Genomic DNA, 22,227 nt, shown 5'->3' with positions numbered 1-22,227 from the left:
TGTTACTGCGCTATTCTAAATGTGAAGTAGTTGAAACCAATGATGAAAATTACAGATACTGAAAATTACAACCTAAATTCAGAAGAATTGCATGCTTTATGTTGGTTGATTACAATGTAAGTGGCAGGCTGATTTAGATCATTTTTATTTAAATTCGCAAGTTAATGGAAAAAGTTGTGAATGTAATCCTTTATTTTAATTATACATATTACAGCTTACATTTGCCCAACATTCGTTTTCTCCAGACTAAAAATTTTATTTATTTTCAAAGACCGAAAAACAATCTAGACCTGATAACTACTTTGAGAAAGGACCATTGCTCTTAGGCCAGTCATGCCACTGTTACAATTAAGTGTGCACACTAAGCCATTGTTTTCTTGCTGCTGGATGACTTCTCCTTTATGTTCTTATGCTGCAGACTAAATTTGGAGTGAGTTACAAAGCTCTCTGCTGGTGCTGCATGATGGATATGAATCTAAACATGTGAAATTAGAATCGCTACCTCCTATCGGCTTTTTAAATCTGTTCTGGTTCTGGAAACTAACTCAATCATTGCTCGCACTAAGACATGGCCAGGTTGTGTTCAATCTATGTGACAAATCCACTCAGATAAACACCTCCTTGGCTAAAGCCCCAGAGAGGACATAACAAAATTGAGGTGCTAATGATATCAAAACATTTGGGAAGCTGTTTAAAGTCAGGACTGTTAAGAGGTTTTTTTTTTTTTTTTTTTTTTTAAACCCAAACCCCAAGCACCTCCTTTTATCAAATACTTCCTGGATATAGACACACATCTCAGAGCAAAGCAGACACTGACAATCTTATAAACTGCCTCTTGGTAAACTTGTGACAAACAAACAGGAAGGAAGCAGATTTTGCTCTTATTGTGTATTAGTAATCAGTATTTCTCTTCTAATACCAACACATACATAGGTGTATAATAATGAATGAGCAGGTAAGCAGGAGGGCAAGGCCTGATGGGTAAGTATTACTGCGAGGGCCATGGAGAGTGGGCAAATAGGCAGGTACTCAAGGCAAGAGTCTATTTTCTTTGGAGGGGAGCGATAAAACTACTCCAGGACAGGTGGTTACTTTTAAGTAAGAGCCTCTTTTCAGAAGAGTCTCAATCCAAAACTTCAGCAGCTTCATGTAGCAGGGGGTCAAACAGCCGGGGTCCTGCAGGAGCAAACTAGGGAGGGGGATGAGAGTGCAAGGTTAGTACACAGGAAGTAAAACACAAGAAAAGAGAGCCCGATTGTTGCTGCTAAGGTTCTTAAATCCACAGCAGGTAATGAGAAAATGGAAGTAGAGTGTTGATGCCAGGTCTCCAGGTGGAGTTTCCTGGAGAGGGGTGCCTGGCACACCCAGCAGAGACAAGAGACTCAGAGGAAGGAGATGGAACGGCCAAGCCATAACAAGGATACAATTATTAAAATACCCTTTATCAGAGCTTTCTGATTTTCAATGCAATGGAAAAGCGATTAATGAGCCGACATCATGTTTGAGCAACAAATTGACAGGTGGGTATGTGAAAGCTGTATTGTGAGTCTGGAGAGTTTAAAAGGGTTTCCACAGCATTCATTATCAAATAAATGTTGAATCTATCATGCGCCAAATCCTCCTTTTTTATGGTCTTTTTGTTCTGTTTTGTAACTAAACACAAATGAGCTGTTATCTCTCGCCTCGCTGTGTTTTTTTTAATGCTCTGAACATTTTAAGTACATATTCTAAGCTAAATTCAGAACTGAAAGGTTGGGTGGGTGTTTGGGGCTTTTCTGGCTAATGTATGTGGTGTGACCTGTATTGTAAAAAGTCTCCGTAATACAGTCCGTAATACAAATACCACACAGCTTAATCACAACACCACAAACCGCAGCCTCACAAAAATTCACAGCTCTGATACGCTGTAAATAACTATTAAACATTCAAAGGGTTTAAGTTTATTGTAATTGAAATAAGGCAGCTGATGTGCTAAGACTTGTGTGAATCCTGGATGCATGTCACACCTGAATAAAAAAACATTAGAAACAATTTAGTTATAGTAATTGCAAAACAATTACCGTAACAGTTAAAACAATAAACTATATTTTAAAAATAATGCAGAAGTAATCATATAAAAATAAAAGAGACTTTCCCTGAAATCCATTTCTCAGCAGCTTTCAGTTGAGAAGAGCTGTAGCAGAAAAACACTGATTAATCCGTGAGTCGTTCGTGCCTGTATCTGTGACTAAAGCTCTCGCTCTGCTTTTCTAAAGCCGGGACACTTTTTTGAGAGAATCTTTCATTTGATACGCCTCGAAAGGTGCAGACGGAAAAAGCTTGTTTGTGGATTTCAGCTGCTATGAATCTGACTGCAAGGTTGTAAAGTGGAAAAATGGAAAATGTAAACTGCCACTTCTGATGGGAATCAGCAACTGATTTTCAACCATCTGAGACGACGCAGGGAAAGTAAAAGGCCCATGTGGATTACATTTGATGAAGATGATGGGACGACATTGGACTGATTGAAATTTAATAAAGATTGGCAACAGAATGGAAACACTTTCAAATATAACGCAAGATTTCGCTGAGGATGCAGCTGCTGAGAGCGCCTTCAGTCCTGCTGTAGTGGTTTATCACCTTATCTTGTCAGGTATACTCCTACAGCCTTCGCTGACACCACTTGTCATGTCTCAGATGGGTTGTGATTCATACTGATTAAGCAGTTTATTTTGACACACAAATTTTATTCCAGTGTTTATCTGTTTTAAATCAATTTTCCATAAAATGTGATTTATTATTGAAGTCTTAATTAAACAGGTTTCTTTTAATTGTTTCAATCTTTGAGTCTCCCTCTACCCAGCCACCTCCTCCAGCTTATCCGGGGGAACACCAAGGAGTTCCCAGGTCAGCCGAGAGATATAATCTCTCCAGCGTGTCCTGGGTCTGCCCCGGGGCCTCCTCCCGGTGGGACATGCCCGGAACACCTCACCCAGGAGGCATCCTTGTCAGATGCCCGAACCACCTCAGCTGGCTCCTTTCGATGTGGAGGAGCAGCGGCTCTACTCTGAGCCCCTCCCGGATGGCCGAACTTCTCACCCTATCTCTAAGGGAGAGGCCAGCCACCCTTCGGAGGAAGCTCATTTCTGCCGCTTGTATCCGCGATCTCGTTCTTTCGGTCACTACCCACAGCTCGTGGCCATAGGTGAGGGTAGGGGCGTAGATCGACCGGTAAATTGAGAGCTTCGCTTTTACACTCAGCTCCCTCTTCACCACGACGGACTGGTGCAGAAAATTCATTTGGCTGAATTTTTAGCTAATTCAGCCAAATGCTAGAAAACCGATCAGATAATGATAATTAATGACCCAAAGCATCCTCCAAACCATCCCAAAAGTTTCTCACAGCAAAGAAATGGGATCAAGGATACTTGGGTAAACTGTTTAGCCGAAGTTTAGATTGTGCAGGGAAAGGACATAAGAACTACATCTGAGACTCGACAGGCCTCATTAGTGTGTTCATTAGAGTGCAATTAGAAAAGAACGGAGGATTGTTGCCAGGAACAAACCATGATACTTCTGAAACAATGTCCTTTGGACAGATGAGATGCTCAACACCATATTTGGTGAAAACCAAACACAGCTTATCACCACAAACACGTCATACCAAAGGTCAAGTATTGTGGTGGAGGGGTTTGTTTTGACATGACGGCCTTCCAGTCATTGAGCCGAGCATGAACTCTGTTTTAGAGTCCATCTCTCTGACACCTAAAGACAATGATCCCAAGCACAGCAGAAAATCTACAACGGAGTGACTCAAAAATGAAAGAATCGACATGCTGCAATGGCCCAGTCAGTCCAGACCTCAACCTGACTGAAATACTGTGACGGGGCTTAAAGAGCTGTGCATAAATCAATTCTCGCAAACCTCAATGAACTGAAGCAACGCCTAAAAGAAGAGTGGGCCAAACAAATCCTCCACAACCATGTGCGACACCGAGAAAGCAAACAAAAGATGATTACCTCAACTTGCAAGCTGCTGAATAATTTTCACTGGACTGTATATTTATTTGTTTTTCACAAATGTAATTAAATGGGCTTAGTAACCGAATATATCTGATACTCAAAACACACGTGGCCATTTTTTAAACACTAACACTGGAATTTGCAGGTCTGCTTTTCGTCTTGTTCTCTTTTAAATTATATCTGGCCAGTTACAGCTAGTGTACCTGGCTGAAGGTGCTTCTCTCAGCATCCATCTGCAGCTGTAGAAGAGTTCAGCGGGAACAGATTGAATCCAAGGTTAGAGAGGCCTGAACGAGCTGTTCAGGGAGGATTCTTGAAGCGTATGTGTGTCATTACAGCACACAGATGGAAAACCATTTTCCACTAAAATGACCTTTTATCATTTAACACAGGGAAGATAATGACTGTGCCCCTTGATTTCTTCTTTAAAAAAAAGAAAAAACAAGAAGCTCTCAATATATGTATTACGCTGACAAGCGAACATACTTGGCTGAAGCAGCCAAACCTGCTGACAAAAGATAATTGGGAATTTTAGATTCAAAGGCTGCTTCGGCTCCCTCATCAAGACAGTAACCCTGAACACATCTCTCTACTGTACTTCTTTATAAAGAGAAACGCTGGTCCATCATGGTCTGAGAGCCCCCTCTTTCTGTAACCGCAGGTGAATCAGGTCATCAGGGTGAAATGTTTACATTTTTCAGACTGCTTCCATATTATTGCATCATAATGATATTTGTAGAAAAGGTTAATGTCACAAGAAGTGACGTCAGAGGAAACCTTTTCTTATTTACGTCTAATTTTTGATTACTGACTTTTGACAACACATGGCACGTAAAATATTCTTTATCAGTGCTTTATTATATATTATATTAGCTTGAATAAAACACTGGTGCAGTGCATCACCAGATTTATTAAATCTACTTAATCAATGTTCATTTTGATGAATGCTCCACTGCAAACTATTTACAACATAGTTAGACTAAACGAACAAGGCTGACTGTTCAAACCACCTCTTTGAGTTTTACTGAAAAGGTTTTTGTGTGTGTTCAGAATGTATTCTTTTCCTAACACAGGCTTGGATTAATAAACTCAATCCAGTCTCCCTTTTTCTTTTTCTTTGTTGTTGTTGTTATTGAAATCAAATAATATGTCTTCCTGCTGCTGCTGAGAGTGACTCCTACACAGCTGAAGATAATTATTTCACTGTTAGTTTTTACTCCAGTCTGTTTGCCCAGTAAAGTGTGCGCAGTCTATAAAGCCAAGTCCGCCAACCTGAGCGACTATATTTGTCCCTCTCATACAGGACTGTAGCAGGGGCAAGACAAACGTTTTAAAATTACAATTTTAATCAAAATTTACACTCACCGGCCACTTTGCTAGGTCAACTTTATTAGTACCAGGTTGGAAACAGTCATGATAAATAAAACAGTCTGAGATTACATGAGCTTTGTGACGTGGTGCGTTATCCTGCTGGAAGAAGCCATCAGAAGATGGAAACACTGTGGTCAGCAACAATACTCAGGTAAGCTATGGTGATTAAATGATGCTCAGTTGGTACAGAGGAACCCGAAGTGTGACAAGAAACTATCACACCACTGCAACGCCAGCAGCCTGGATGAATCCTTGCTTGTTGTTTATGCCGAATGACCCTACCATGCGAATGTTGCAGCAGAAATTGAGGCAGATCAAATGAGGCAACATTTTCTAGTCTTCCGTTGTCCAGTGTTGGTGAGGCTGTGAACTCTAGCTTCAGTTTCCTGACTTAGCTGACAGGAGTGGCACCTGGTGTGGTCTTCTGCCGCGGTAGTTCATCTGTTTCAGGATTCAATTTGTGGTGCATTCAGGGATGCTCTTCTGCATATACTGGTTGTAATGAGTGGTCATTTGAGCTAATGTTGCTTTGCTATCAGCTCAAAGCAGTCTGACTATTCTCCTCTGACCTGTAGGATCATTTTTATCCAGAGACCTGGTGCTCACTGGACATTTTCGTGTTTTCAGGCTGTTCTTTGTAAACACTAGAGATTGTTGTGTGGGAAGATCAGCAGTTTCTGAAATACTCAAACCAGCCCGCCTGGAACCAACAACCACGCCAATTTCAAAGCGACTTAAATCAACTTTCTTCCCCATTCTGATGCTCGGTTTGAACTTCAGCAGGTGATTCATTGGATAATTTTCTGAACAAACAGCTGAACAGCTGTAAAAAGTGGCCAGTGAGTGTTTAGAGTTTTACGAAAGTCTGCTAATCCCTATTTCTTAATCCGAGAACATCAATAAGTCAAAATGAAGTGGTTTTATTTCAGGATATCGATCCTGTGATAAAACTAAACTGTTTGGACATCTCTGCATGTCTTCTGTGTACACCCGCACTGCATAATGGATGTGCATATGATTTACTTCTCTAATAACTAAAACACTGCGTCTGTTTGCAGGGGCGTACTCCTCAGTGCAACTCCTGTGGATAATTTTTCAATGAGAGATATTCAAATTCTGTTTGTGCCAAAAGTGTCAGTATCCTCTGTTAGCAGGGGTGTAAACAGGATGTAAAACAACACACTGGAGTTCAGTGACATGGGAGACAGGGGTAGGAGACTGGCTCTTTCAGCTGTTCGACTCAGGGTACACATCAGGAACACAAACATGTGTTTAAGGATTAATTAAAAGGCTTTATTTTCCCTCTCAACGAGTCTTTGTGTTAAAATTTCAAATGAGCATTAAAAAAACGATTTCCTGTTATTTGCCTGAACATGAAAGCGCTCACTGATTAATAAAGGGTGATTCATGAAACAACACAACAGCTTTGTTGCAAATTGGTTTATCATACACTCACGCGCCCATTAGCAAGTGCCCCAAACAGTTACTTGGAGCCAGTTCGAACAAAGGCAAGGAAAATGATCAGTGCCTGAAGTCGGGTCCAAGAACTGAGACTAAGATTAATGACTGAAAACTTGAATAGGCTTTGTTTGGACAAATGAATTCATGGCAGGCTCAGTGAATGCAAGCCCTGTGTGATGTCTGTAGGCTCAGACTGTTAAATATACTCACTGGCAGCCAGGTTTCTCATTATAAATGCTGTCCATGGTTTATCCCAGTTGCTTTAATTCAAGATTAGAAAGCTGTGATTGCTATCCCGACTCATCGTAGCTTAAACTCTGCTTAAACTATCTCAGAAATGTAAACACTGGCTCTCCAGAAGTTGTCTGCTGATAAGCACTTTACTCACAAAGGTCCTGTTTTTGCGAAAGAAATCAAACATCTGAGCAACAACGTCCTGCATCAAACGTTTCTCGGCAGAAAGAGATAAACACAAAAGGTCATTCATCTCTCCCGAGCACGCCTGAAGCCACACACCTCTGCTTTGCACTTTGAGCTGAATCACATGGAGTTTGATTGAAATCAGCTTTTAAATATATATTTATTTGCATCTGATTACATTGCAAGCCCTGGGTGCAAAACATAAAATACTTCTTTTCATTTTCTCATGTTGACATCTTAGGTGAAACTTTAATAAAAATACATGCTGATCCCCACGAGGTATTAGACCGGCGAACTAAGCGCCGTATCTGTGGCGGTTAAATGAGTCATTATGCGGTTTTAGATACACTTATGTCAGATGCATTAAGGAGTAGAACTGTGAGTAAGAGTGCATTTCGTTGGCAGAGGCTGAGGTTAAGCTCTGTGTTAGGCAGACTCTGGATACATTATTCAGTGTCTGTCTTACCACTTAAACCAACTTATCTGAGAATGGGAGTCCACATTTGCACTTTAGCGCAAACTAAGACAGCACACTTCTTTCACTCTGTCACTCATTAGCCGAGGGTTTTTCAAACTGGCTTGCAGCTTTGTTCTTAATTTTGGTGACTGAAATATCGTTAGACTTCTAAAGGAAATTTAGCACATGAATCTGTGCGTTTGAAAAATCGGCAAGACCGAGGCCTAATCATTTCTGAGTGTCTATGTTAGAGCTCAAGCCACAAGTTCCTAAGGGATCCATGTGATTTGAGCGTTTAGGCTCAAATTAGGATTAAAAGTTCAAATCAAACACTGCATCCTCTCACATTGTCTTCCGCTTCTCTTTAGAGTTCACTACAGGGGGTGATCTGCCTCCATCTCACCCTATCCCTGTCAACTGTAACAACAGCTCTCCCTGCAGCATCCATAAACCTCCGCTGTGGTCTTTTCCTGCTGCTGGGCAGCTTTAGCTTCAACATCCTTTGTCCAATATATCCACTATCCCTCCTCTGCACATATCCAAACCACCTCAGCCTTGCCTCTCTCATTTCTAATTCTACAATTTTGGTCACTTGCATCAAAAATCTTAACATCTTCGATTCCAATTCAGCCTCGTGTCTTTTTGTCAGTGCCAGTGTCTCCAAACCATACATCATAGCTGGTCTTGCCATCATCTTGTAAACCTCCCTTTTCACTCTTGCCGCTATCCTTCTGTCACAAATCGCCCCTGACAGTCGTCTCCACCCACTCCACCCTGCCCGCACTCTCCTCTTCACCTCTCTCATGAACTGTCCGTTGCTTTGGATGGTTGAACCCAGCCATTTAAAGGCATCCACCTTTACTATCTCTGATCCTTGCATCCTTTGCATTTCCACCAACCTCACCTGCATTCTCTTTTTTAAAACGTGAGAAACACGAGGAGACGGTTAGTGAGCAAAAATTCACTTTGACGTTATTCTCTGCGCCCTGCTTTTCCTTCACAACACCAGATCAGGGTCGATGTATTTCGCTCACTTCCTTGCACAGATGTTGCGTTACAGGCGGCATATTACAGTAGTTTATAATTAAAGACCTTGGGAGGCTATTCCCGTGAATACTCTGGAGGTCCACACACATCCTGAGTGAGAGTTCCTGCCCCGAGGAGAGTCAGTCCGTGGGTGCACTATGCAAAAACCAGACGTTCAGAAGTGATGAATTATCAAACCGGCAGGTGGTTGGATCCTCACCGTGGAGAAGATTCATTTCTCCTTTATTTTACATTCAAGTCATGGGTGGTGATCAGTTAATTAGCGACTATCAGCATGCCTGCACCAGTGATGGACGTTTTGTAGCCTGCAGAAACAGACGTCTTAATGGAAGTCGCTTCGCTGCACAGCGAAAGATTTCCAAAGCCACTTGTGTGTGATACATTATGAAGGAGAAGCTTCAAGGCTTAACCCCAAAGTTCTTGTTTAAGAAACATGTTGGTATCATTGTCTCATAAACTATTCAACAGTATAGTGGGGGAGAAAATACCATATTCACTTACGGAAACATGATTTTGGCTCCTGAGGTAGTTCGGTAAATATTTAATGACAGAGCAGAGCTGTGACTTAGTGCCTGCCAGCAGATGTGTGAGCTTTGCTTTAAAACAAACATATGACAAACGCCCGTTTATCATCAGTTACTTTTGGTATGACTTTACTGCACTGCTCTCAGTGATGTGCTTTTTATTTCTTCCGTGCGTTACGTGATCGTTACTTGGTCAGAAATTTCAGCTGGTTTAAATCTTTTTTATTTCTTACACATCCTTTATATTGCATTTCACAGCAAAAGCCTTGAGTGTACCAAAACTTCTATAATCCATTATTCTGTGGATTCTTGCCAAAGGAAAGACAGAAAGGTGCGTTCAGGTGAGGGGAGTAGTGTGGGGAGAAGAGAAACGCTTCCAGTGGAGTCCAAGCTCGTGTCGCATGTCAGATGAGTCACACACAGTGCTAAGTAATTTTAATTTTTTCTGCAAAAAGATACAATACTGTATCTTTTAAATATAGTAATATTCAAAGGTAGTCTTTAAGGATGTGAAAGATCACTGGTAGCACGTATAATGTGTTTACGTGTGGTATTTCTCATCTCTTTATCTTTTTGAAAGATCACAATTCTTTCAAACTTGACGTGAAAAGAAACTCAGAACAGAGGAAGAGGCAAACATTTCTGGCAATGCCTCTAACATGACATGACTTCTGAAGGGCAGTTTCTCTAATGACAAACCGTCTGTGCACACCTGTGGACCCGTAACTCTGAGTGCATTCACAAGTCAGGATTTCACTGAATGCTGTGTTTCAGTGAAAATCTGAGAATGTGACAAGAAAGGTTTTAATGATGCTTACATGTCTACCTCCACCTTTCACTGCATATATCCAAGTGCTGGAGACTGAAACTAAAACATAATTTCAACATTATTAAAAATAAATGGCCTCTTCTACTTAGATTACAGCCAGATATGGCTCCAGAAATGAAGGTCAAGGTTAAATGCTTAGCCAGCCTTTGTACTCTCGTCCTCCAAGGCCTGGTATATTGTTTAGAAGTTTGAAGAGAATCATATAAAGTTTTACTGATTTTCACATTTATTGTGACCTTGACCCAATTTTCACAAAAATGAAATCAGGTCAAACTGTTATTGGCATCTACCGTAACACAAAATTTGAACAACATATCTTGAGAACTGTGAATGCCAGACAGCTAACAAACACACCTTTTTCTTCAGAGGGGGAAACAAAACCACCTCCAAACATCTTGAACTAAAATTATATCCGAATTTCTCGATAGTCACGCTCTGATAAAGACGCAGTTTAACGCAGGCTTTGGAAATGGCAAATACGGTATTTAAAAGCAAACTTTATTCAAATATTTTACATTTTTACCAACATTTTCTTTCAGTTTTATTTCCTAGAATCATAAACTGAAGTAAGTCTTAGGAAAAAAAAATTACAGCCAATTTTCTATTTACATTTTCACAATGCATCAGTTTACAGTTTCAACTAACATTCTGGTGAAGTACAGAACCGCAGGCTGCGCAGTCAGATTCTTGATGGCGTATGCATGTCCTGTAAGAAGAGAACAGTAACTGTAAGAAACAAAAAAAGCATCAAAAATATGTGCCTTTATCACTAAACCATGTTAAAGATCTATTATGTATTTGCAAACGTTTTTATGATGAGATCTTACAGTAAATGTAAATATTCTTACCAGACTCCACCACAAAAGATTTTCCAGGACTGAAGCATGACTCACAGCCATCGATGGTCACACTCACTGAGCTGGTTAGTAAGTTAAAAACCTTTAAAAAGACAGAAATAAATAATGGAAATACTTTAGGACTGTTGTATAAGAGGCCTAGTTACTGCATAATTATATGCAAGAAACAGAATAAAGTAGTACTCACTGTTGTAGCACTGTGGTCCACCCAGAGAGGCTTCTTCATGAGGGATCCCAGCAGCAGCTTTCCACTACAGAAGGAGTTGGTGCTCACGTCCTCTTGGAGGCCCATAGCTCTGTCTTGATAGAAGTACCAGTCAAACTGGTCTGGAGTGACACCAGGATCGCCTACAGTAATACAAAGAAGACATAAGGATCATTAGATGACATAACTTTATTTATTGAAAATGTCTTGTCTACATTAAAAAGAAAGCAAACCAAATTAGACACATAAATGCTTTGAGTTTTTTGATGCAGGCATTTTAAGTATTTTATTTTGATCCTAACTGACAATAAAGAGAAAATTAATAAAAGACGTGATGATCGATCTGTCCAGTTAGGAAGGATAAACTACTGTGAATCCTTTTCAGCTGTTTTGGTGCAAGTGAAAGTGACAACAGGTGCACTGGAGCGGCCACAACATGGTTTTAACAGGTGTTTGCCATGGACCACTGCTTTCTCCTTATCCCTGCTGACTGATTGTTCTCAGTTTGGCTTTTTGCTTGTGTTTTTGTTCCTGCTGGTAACATGAGATGATGCCTCTAGCCCAGGGGTGGGCAATCTCAGTCCACGAGGGCTGGTGTCCCTGCAGGTTTTAGATGTGTTCTCGAACCAATACAGCTGATTTAAATGGCTAAATTAGCTCCTCAACATGTCCTGAAGTTCTCCAGAGGCCTGGTAACGAACTAATCATGTGATTCAGGTGTGTTGACCCAAGGTGAGATCTAAAACCTGCAGGGACACCGGCCCTCGTGGACTGAGATTGCCCACCCCTGCTCTAGCCCATTCTGTTTGCACAAGTACTGTAGTTCAGCTCCTCCAGGATGGCACATTCATATGTGTCGTTACAAGAAGGCTTGTCGTGTCTCCCAGCAGAGTCTAAAGAGCGTGGACGAGATAACAGATGGGCCGTTACAGGAGAAGAGCCGAATAGGGCCATAGAAGGTCATCAGCCCTGCAGCAGAACGGATATTGACTCCTTTGTGCAGGGAGACGGATGGCTGCAAATGTCCCCACAAAATGACCAAACTGTCAGAAAAAGACTCCATGAGCATAGCTGAGGGTCCTTTAGTGGGACCTTTGCTCATAGCTCTGCACCGTGCAGCTCAACTGGCATTTGCCAGTGATATATCTCCCCATATACCATCGCTGACCCACGGTCAAACCAGTCATGCAGGGTGATTTTGAAGGCAGCATAACATTTGCTACAAACGGTTGTCTTGAGACTCTTTCACATCTGTCACATGTACTCAGTGTGGCCCTGTGCTCATGTGCTCATCTGTGAAAAGAGAGGCCAGTGGCGGTTCTGCCTGTTCTGGCGTCCTCTGGCGAATGCCAATTGAGCTGCGCAGTGTTGAGCTGTGAGCAGGAGTCCCACGAAAGGAAGTTAGGCCCTCATGGCATGCTCATGCAGTCTGCTGCTGACAGCTTGGTCAGAAACATGCACATGAATCGCCCACTCAAGGCCATTTTGTAGACCTCTGGCAGCGCTCCTCATGTTCTTCCTAAAACAAAGGAGCAGATGCTGCTCCTGCTCTGTTGATCCCCTTCTACGTGCTTGTTCAGGAGTCCTCGGTTAATGACCCCTGTCACGGCATCTTCTCCACAGTCTTGAGACTGTGCTGGGAAACCTAGCAAACCGTCTTGTGATACGCTGTCCTGGAGGAGTTGGACTACCTGTGCAACCTGAATGGACTGCAGACACTGTAGCCAATCTGCTTTACAAACAGCACAAACCACATTTATGACCAAACAGTTTATTTTATTTAACAGTGTAAAAGACAACAGACATTTAAACACCTGTATCTGTGAAGTCAGTGCAAAAACAACATTTGGAAATTATTTTTTCTTATTTTTTCTCTTTTCTTTCTTAGAATTTTCTTACCTTCTGGTGTAGCCAACCAGAGGCTCCTAAACCACTCAGCCAGGTTGGCCATATCCTTCCGCTGTAAGATCAGCGGCTTGAGGGGAGGGGCACAAAGATCTGAAGCAGAGAGCAGAACTGTGCTCCTGGATGACGGCAAAACTGGAACATAATAAAAATAAAACGCAGATATTTATAATGAAAAAATAAGGTTTTTTTAAACCATTCGGGCACGCACCCAAACAGTGATCACACTTTCAGATATTTATCATTTATATTCAAGCCAACTGAGGTTAACAAGGACGACCATTTTAGGGCTGTAAATATTGCAGTATGAATGCTCGTATTGCCAGCCTGACAGACGAAAATGTCAAATGTGACGGATTCATTTCATTAATTCAAGACTGAACTCACAGTGACACACACTGATTCATCCACAACAAACACTAGATTAGGCTTCAGCCGGCTATACTACTATTTAACAACAAAGGAAAAGCTTCAGCACTTTTAAATTCCTCCTCTAATGATTCTGAATCCTTTCAAAACCATTTCTGAGTCTCTTTATCTGTTTGGTAGTTTGTGGGACTGACAGTTTTTTTCCTAGTTGGTCTGACATTGAAAATCATTGTGAAAAACAATTCTGCTCTCAGTTATTTACTTATTCATCCAGGTTTTAAAACGTGCCAGTGCCCCAAGTTCCCGCTTCAATTACTGATACTATAATATTTGTAGAAAAGGACCGTCCACAAACACTGCACTTTATAGTGGTTTATCTGACTGTCTGCAGATGCCTGCAGTATCAGAAACACTGAGAGGCTAGGAGAGATTATGAATGAAATATCAGATGATCACAGAGCTTAATGGTTCTGGGCATGTCACCAGCTTGAAGTCTGACCCAAAATGGAAAGAATTTCAGGGCCTTGAGACTTATAAAAAACAATAAACTGCCTTTTTTTAAATTAGCAAAATACTTAAAGGGGTTTTGATTTCAAAACAAGCCAATAACATTAAATCCTTGTTGATTAGATTTCTTTCTCATGTAAAGTAAAAGCATTTTAATGACTTCAGCTCATCCCGTCTCGTTTTTACTACGAGTGAAGCAGCCAGTGTTTGACACTTTATACTTTTCTTTACACTTTATTAAATGTTATAGTGAAGCTTTCTTTTCAGAGAATTGTGTAAAATGTTCTTTGAAAGATGAAACTGTTGGAAAATGTTTTAATGTAATTTAAAACCCACTTATGCTGTCAGCGTCTTCATAGTCTTCCAGCTCAATCATGGAGGACGGTCCACTCCTGTGGACTTGTGACCTGCCGATAAAAGATGAACGACAGTCAGAAATATACTGAAAATATAATAAAGACAGAGGTTAAGAGTAATTCAGGCTTTTCCTTGCATGTCATGTAGCTGATACCTGCTGTCTCGTGTGGTCTCCTGGTTGTCTGGGCTGTTGTCAGCTGCATGAGTGTTACTGCCTGCTACACAGATTTCCTCAGACGGACGTGATCTGACATTACATCTGTTAGTCTGACGTCTGTCCACAGTCGAAGACTCTATGACTGAAGCAAAAATGTCTCTAAATGTTGCCAGAGAGCGTTTGACAGTCTTAGGAGTGATCGGTGACTTTGCTGTCAAAGGAGGCACTGGAGCTCCTCCTAGAGGTTTTAATGAGACTGCCGTGTTGCCATTTTTGGGAACACCGAGTCTGGGAGATTTGCTCTGTTTAGACTGTTTCTTCCTTTCTTTTTTAGGTTCGGGCCTCTTGGGATGAAGCTGCTGAGGCTTTGAGGACACGTTCTCCAAATCTTCAGCTACGTTGTTGACAAGCCACCAATCGCCCGGGGCTCTCCTTCTCCGTTTGGCTGAATCTGCTTCCGTGAGCCGCTCCTTAGGTCGACTTTGCGACACGGGCGCTTTTGGTGTGGCTGACAGTTTTCCAGTAGAATCGTGCTGATATACTTTCTGAAATATCTTATTTCCTGTAACAAAAAGCACATTTCCTTTCCATTCTTTGCTACTTAATATTTCACACCAACTAGGAGGCAAACAAGGAGCACTCTGAGAGCGCAAACATTTAAGAGAATACTTTAGTTTTACTTTTAAGTTAACAGTTTTATATATCGCACTTTTATTTTGTTTGTGCTTTATGAGTACAATAAAAGCAAGTGCAAAGTACAGCCTTTTTTCATTTGCCCTGGTGAACCTCATTTTAATATACCGGACACAATTTTTTTTTCTTTATGTGTAGCATTCATTTCACTGTTTAGTAAGTTACATTTGTGTTAAGTTTTAAGCAATAAAAAGAAAAGTTTCTGATCCCAAGTTTATCGTGTCTCCTTATTTTGCCAATTCTAGACAAATAAATCATTGAGTTGACCTTGAAGAGCTTGGTGGATCTAAGCCAAATTTTAATGACTTGTTAACACTATCACAGTATTAACTCATAGCCAACAAGATTTACCTATTTTACTTTGGAAGGCTAAACTACCTGTCAAGACATCTGTTAAAAGTCGATCCAACACAAAAGGCCAAATTCTCTTTATCTACACATGCATCAGTACTAAGAGTCCAATAGCACAATATATAAAACATCAGTCACAGAAACTCCTCTGTAGTACTGGCACTTTTACCTTGACCTTACCTGAGTTAAGGCTGTGGTCCCTCTGAGTAAAGACCAAAGGGCTAGACTCCTGGTCCAATTCTTGATCCGGGACCTCCTGCTGCTCCGGCTCGTCGGCAAGCTCCGGCTCAGCCGTTACTAAATCTTTATCAATTGCTTTCATCTTGTCTAACTTTTCTCCTTGTTTATTTCCTTTTTCGCTCTGTTTTGTTTTCCTTTTTTTAAACTCACTCGTCTCCTGACTGGGCAACACTTTAAGCCGTTTCTGATTTCTTTTCTTTGAGGCTTTGTCTTTCTTTGCTTTTGCAGGTGAAGGAACTGCTTCGCTGGAGTCTTTAGGTTTCTGTTTGGACTTCTTTTGCGTGGCCTGCTGGCTGTTGTCCGCTTCCTCTGTGCTCTGAGGGCAACTCAACCACCACTCTCCTGTCGATTTCCTTTTCCTTTTCCCGAGAACCTGACAGTCTTCAGATGAAGTCCCTTTAGAAACAACTGACTGGTTGTTTTGTTTCACCTGTCCGTCTGTTTCACAATTCATAGCTTCTTTGTCTAAAGGGATCAAAGGAAAAACATATATAAAGTAAGCAAAGTAATTTTAAGTGAATGAAGGAAAAAATTGTTGCAATTCCAAAAATTAACATGTTTTGATGATAAAGATCAAAACTTTAATCAAACTTCAAAGGTTAAGATCACATAAGATGACAATAGCTAGCACAAATATTCAACAACCAATTATAGAAGAGTTTTTAGGAAGTACAAAGGACTCACCAACAGTAGAAACTATGTCTTCAGTATCTCTGTGCTTGTCACTGGTCTGCTCATCAACATCCTTAACAGTAGGTTCTCCCTGCAGCTCTTTCCTGCTCGCCTTTAACGAGTCAGCCTTCTGTGTCTTGGTATTTTCTTTACCATCTTTTGAAGACTTTTGTTTCTTTGTTTCAGCAGACTTACTTGCTTTCCTTTCTGTTTTCTTAGAGGGTTTCGCTTTTTCTGTTTTGCGACTCGTTGTGTCTTCAGGCTGATCTTCTGCTTCATCACTCTCCTTTGACAAAGTTTTCTTGAGCTGCTTCTTCTTTTTTACTGGCTCTTCTTGAACCAATAAGTCACCCGCAGGAGCATCTTGAGGAGCAGGAAGCTTATTTTCCTCATTTCTAGGCCCAGTCTCCTCACTGTTCTTCTCTTTCTTCGTTTTCTTCTTAATTTTCTGATCAACAGGCTGATCTTCCAATTTACTTTTTGACTTTTCTTTTTCCTGCTGTGGCTCTGGCATCTCCAGTGATCTATCCTTTGTCCTCTTATCTGAGCTGTCTTTGTCTGTGCTGGGAATTCTGCTGTGACTTTGTTTCTTACTGGCAGCACTTTTACTTGGGATGGAAAACCACAGAGGTGTATCATCTTCTAGGATCATAAAATCATCCTCTGGTTCAGGGGGAGGAGTGGGTACTTTGACTTGTTTCTTCCCAGAACTTAAAAAAAAAGATAAATACATATAATTAATTTTTTTAGGAAAGAATGTGACTGAGGCCACGTGGTATTATGTGATCAGTGTTGGGGAGTAATGGAATACATTTAACAATGTTACATATTTAAAATACAAAATATGAGCAACTGTATTCCGTTACAGTTACTGTTTAAAAAGGTGGTATTCAGAATACAGTTACTTTGTTGAAATAAATGGATTACATGGCAGTCTTTTCCTGTTTCATATGTTAGGCTATGCCCTCTCTATTTTTGGTAATTCCACGCCAGTGGAAACCCAAACAAAACACGCATTAAGAGGCTCTGTGTCACCGAGCAGAAACGGGAGCTGGAAGCATGTAAATATAATAATAACCACTGCAGCCAAAAAGAGTGCCTGACGAGCCCAGCTGTGAGTAAGCTATTAAGACTCGACTGTACACCGTGTTCGTGTTTTCCTCTGAAACAATAAGTTCCGTTGGAGCAGGCTTTCAATGCCTCTCTCTGTCTCTCGCTAGCAAAGTTGACCCAGACAACAAAGTAAAGCTAGTTTTCAGTTACGAGCCCGACACAGAACCCGACGTATTAACCAGAGGTCCCTTTACTATGGTTTGGAGCCGCAGACCTGTTTTCTATACGCGTGAAACAGTTTTAATACGAGATCACTGCAAAAAGTGCAGCCTTACCTAATGTCCACCTACTGTTACTTATTTATATTAAGATTTAAAAATCTAGTTGGTATTAGTATGATGAATAACCTTCAGTAAAAGTAACAAATCCCACAGCAATAGTACATTCATGTAGTTGCAAAAAGCATGATAATATATTAAGTATTCCAAAGTATTCAGAATACGTTACTGTCATTGAGAGACATAACGGAAAACGTTACAAAATACATTTTGGGGCATGTAATCTGTAGTGGAATACATTTTAAAAGCAACGTTCCAAGCACTGTATGTCATGCAGACATGTTTACGTAGACAAGTTATAAAGGTGTCCTCTGATCTCAACTCACCTGAAAGGTTTTGACTGTGCTGCATGTTTCAGTTTCTGCAGAAAAGCTGTCATATCTTTTCCCGCTCGTGTGGATGCCACAGGAGCTGCGACTTCAGGCTTCCGGCTCACTGTTTGAACAGCTGGCTGTGTGCTTTCTTGACTCCTGTAAACAAAGAAGACATAAAATGTGACTGAAATAATCAAAACGTTTTCAAGAGCGACCAGAAACACTTCCCTATCTTTTTGAATCGTTGTTCCTGCCTCCACTGATCAAAATGAAGCGTATCACCAATACAGTATGTTTGATGTGCTATATAATCCCGTAGCCTATAAATATTGTTCATCTTTGATTACTGTTGTGCAGTATTGCTGTGTATGTTCGTTTAATTGGGGAATTTTTTTTAAGTAGAAAAGGGCAAATGGCAGATGGCAAAAAACTAAAATATCTTGTACAATTAATGGTCTCATATGGTCACATTTATAGCATCAAAGTCTCTTCCTCCTGAAAAAACACCCAACGAGGTATTTAAATGAAAAGCAACCTTACCCTTGTAATTCAATCTCCTTCTTGTGGCCAGATATCTTTGTTAAATCAATCTTGCTTGGGGGAGACTCCAATCCAGACTCGCCGTTCCTAGAGAACAGGATTAGTGAAAGATTTGTGGAAAATAAAAAAATAAAAACATGAAAAATTGTAGAGGCAACATTTCCTGCTAGGAACTAAGTATGAATTTCCGTACTCCTCTGTGACTTGTCCATTACACTGGGGATTCTGGGTGGGTAGAGAGTCTTTCTTCACCTCTTCTATTCCTTCATATTCACACATAAAAAGAATTGGGGACACAACTTGTGCTTTTTCATCGTCCTGCTTTTCTTCTTCAGCAGCCAAACTTTGTTCTGCTGGACTGGAAGTCTTTACTGGGTGATGTCCTTTAAAGGGGATGTCCAAATCTGCAACAAGAAAAAGCCCAGTCCTAAACAATTCATTTATTTCCCACCTGTGGGACTAATAAAGGTCATCTTACCTTATCTTATCTTAATTTAAAAAAAAAAAAAAAACACAAACAAACAAAGAAACAAACAACAACAACAAAAAACACACACACAAGGCATATATTTTCATTATGAACACAAATTTGAGTGTCTTACCGATATCCAGTTCAGTACTTGCAGGATGCAAGACATCTCCATCATCTCCCTGAAGAAATTCAAAATTGTGAATTAAAATAATGAACACAAATTACCAAAAATATTGTCTTGTTCAAAAAAGGACTCACGGCTGAGCCAGTAAACAAGAATTCATTAGAAAGTGTCTTTGTTTTAATAGCTGGACTGCAACAGATGTTTAACACTAGAGCTTAGGACATGCATGCAATATAAGCAGAAGTATCAACTGACTGTACCATTACTAATTGGTGTCCTGGAGGTTTTTTTATCAGCTGTCGCTCTGGGGGGACCGAGTCCTCACTCTTATTCTGGTGTATTTCTGAATCAGAAGTCTGGAGCAGAGGAGAGGGGGGCTGTAGATTTGCATGTGAGGCTGAATCTGGAAAAAACAACAACAACAACAACAACAAAAAAAACAACAGTCGAGAAGAGGTTAATAAAATGGAAATACCTAATTTATAACAAAGAATTACACCAATCGGATGAATATCACTCACCCATGTCATCAAAGATCTTATCAATATCTTGCAGTGTCAACGTACCTTCCCAGTGCTTAGCTGGGCTGAAAAACAAAGGTAAGAATTAAAGGGTAATTCCAAACTGTTGTAATTTCGGTTCTGTGATATCAAATACAAATAAATCTGCAATAGCATGAATAAATCCAGAAAATGAATTTATGAAGCTCATAGATATTAAAACACACACACACACACACAAACGTTTAACTAAAATAAAACAGCTACATTTTAGAAACGTGTTTAAACTTACCTTTCATTGTCAGTAATGTAACAGAGCTTCCTCTTGGGTCTCTTCTGTGAAGAGAAACCAGCTTAGAAACCACTCCAGGATTAAATGAATAACTATGTTGACTTAGCAAACACAGCCCCTGTTCTAATAGATACAAAGGGTCTAAAGAGACAACAGATGTAAGGCTAAATGATCAACTCTCTAAAACTTTACAAGAATCATAACATTCATGGATGTAGTCAAGTTCACTTCAGTTTTGTTTATATATACTGTGACTTCCCAATTACAATAACAAGTATCTCATAAGAGTCTCTGTCTCTGTCCAGATGGTAAAAATAAATCCTACAATATTAAAGAGAACTTAAACAAACAGAGCAAATGCTTGGTAACTGGCAATCCCACATTTGTTTGACCCTGGTTTAAATGAGAAAGGATTGATCTTTTCAGTTAACCCATTTTTGAGGTTCTGCACATTTCCAAACCATCCCAGCCTTGCCTCTCTAACTCAGTTTCCAAAACACTTAACCTGAGCTGTCCCTCACATGTACTCATTTCTAATCCTGTGCATTTTGGTCTCTCCAGTGAAAATCTTAGCATCTAGGCCTGCCTCCTGTTTTTTTTTTGTTTTGTTTTGTTTTTAGTGCCACCTTCTCCAAGCCATGCATCATAGCAGGTATTACTACCATCAACATTTTTTCACTGTTGTTGCTATCCTTCTGTCACAAATCACCCCTAACATTTGTCTCCATCCACTCCACCTTGCATGCACACAGGTGCTGCAGAGATTAAAGAATGCAGTCCTAATATTAAGTTTAGAGGACGAGTTAAATGACAAGTCATGTTCAAATGGATACAAAAGGCGATCGGTGTGTGTAAATAAAGACGGTAGTCTGCAGCCAGACTCGGAAGTTTAAAAACTTGTCACCGGGAAAATGTCCTGGGCTAGGGTAATGTTTGTAATAAGTTTGTGCAAAAGCACGAATAGAACTTACTAGGACTGGGTACTCCATCTCCATTTGTGTTAGCTGGCTGTCGTTCTTTCAACAGTATGGTTAGCCGACTGTTTCCGACCGCGAGACCCGAGTTAACAGGTAATAATCATTTCGTGTTCGTTTACTCTCTAGTTTGTTAGCCCTCACGTGAACACCTTAAAAAATCATGTAAAAAATAACTATTTAGCCATACAAAGACCAAATATAACGTTTTCTTCTAGCCAATATCCTCCGTTAGCACAACAATGGCGCTGTTTACAGTTTGTACTTCACCCGCGCACTCTAGAAAACTAAAGCGACATTATGCCCCGAGTACTGACTCAAAGGCGGGAGTGTCGCGAAATTGGCACGCTGTAATTCACAGTCCATGTCTTCTATAACATCGCTGTGAGTGTGTTAATTAAGTAATGACTTAAAAATAACTGTCTAATTGGTAGGGCCTACTGATTTTTAACAAAGTTTTGGCTGGCAGCGGACTTGCAGCCTGAAGAACAACGCACAGGGAATCAGTGTTCACTCTTTTCTTCTTCTACATATTAGTTTCCGGCAGATTAAAGTTGGCGCTTTGCCTACTGCCCTCTACAGTTTAAAGTCGGAACCAGCATCCTGCACCATATACTGGATAACAAAATCAAAATCAGAATACAGTACTTTCCTAAGGAAATTATGTGGTTACAGTTGCTCCAAGAAAATAACAGTAAAAGACTGAACTAAATACTATTACAATATTACAATTTATTACTAAGTTTACAAAATATAGGAAATAGCTCTAATAAATAGCTTTCCAATTTCATATGGTAAGTATGACTGTGCAATGACAATAAAGAGCTATCTTATCTTAATATATACAAATACTTATATTTACTTAATTATAAATAGCATATTACAGAGGTGAAATACACATATTGACATATTAGTCTAAAATTTAAAACTTTGTTATTTGTTAGGTTGGTCATTTTAGGTCATTGTAGAGGTTGTGCAAAAGGGTGTAGCTGTTTCACTATTTCACAACAGAACCATGAACATGACTTAACTGACTTAATTTCTAGGCTTAATGGATCAGCCGCAGTCAAACAGCCAAAAGCTGTGCATTAATGGCAAAAAAATATGGCTGTTAGCTGCTGTTTATATTAGCTGTTTCCTCAATGTATTTATCTGGTGAAATACGTTGTATTATTTTGTGATTTGTTAATTAACAA

At 40.2% G+C, this 22,227-nt stretch overlaps 1 protein-coding gene across 5 annotated transcripts; it reads right to left on the bottom strand.

Moving 5' to 3' along the window:
• Window positions 1–10,588: 10,588 nt before the first annotated feature.
• Window positions 10,589–21,527, bottom strand: LOC101469714 (uncharacterized). 5 transcript variants are annotated; one of them, XM_076888167.1, is made up of 16 exons: window positions 21,029–21,527; window positions 20,058–20,101; window positions 19,787–19,851; window positions 19,526–19,668; window positions 19,272–19,320; window positions 18,863–19,073; window positions 18,670–18,756; window positions 18,142–18,285; window positions 16,437–17,134; window positions 15,693–16,217; window positions 14,466–15,030; window positions 14,291–14,361; window positions 13,073–13,213; window positions 11,156–11,316; window positions 10,960–11,050; window positions 10,589–10,817 (listed from the first exon to the last, which is right to left on the bottom strand). In XM_076888167.1, exons 1-16 carry the CDS (start codon window positions 21,050–21,052, stop codon window positions 10,735–10,737), a joined length of 3,102 nt encoding a protein of 1,033 aa, XP_076744282.1. In that variant the 5' UTR covers window positions 21,053–21,527; the 3' UTR covers window positions 10,589–10,734. The 5 variants fall into 5 exon arrangements, with proteins under 5 accessions (XP_076744282.1, XP_076744284.1, XP_076744286.1 ...); XM_076888169.1 differs by having other exon boundaries at window positions 19,832–19,851; XM_076888171.1 differs by having other exon boundaries at window positions 19,526–19,621; window positions 19,832–19,851.
• Between the last annotated feature and the right edge of the window lie 700 nt (window positions 21,528–22,227).

Source organism: Maylandia zebra, linkage group LG9 (assembly GCF_041146795.1).
Source record: "Maylandia zebra isolate NMK-2024a linkage group LG9, Mzebra_GT3a, whole genome shotgun sequence".
In the NCBI taxonomy this organism is placed as follows: Eukaryota; Metazoa; Chordata; class Actinopteri; order Cichliformes; family Cichlidae; genus Maylandia; species Maylandia zebra.
This window is presented reverse-complemented; position numbering and strand designations above follow the sequence as displayed.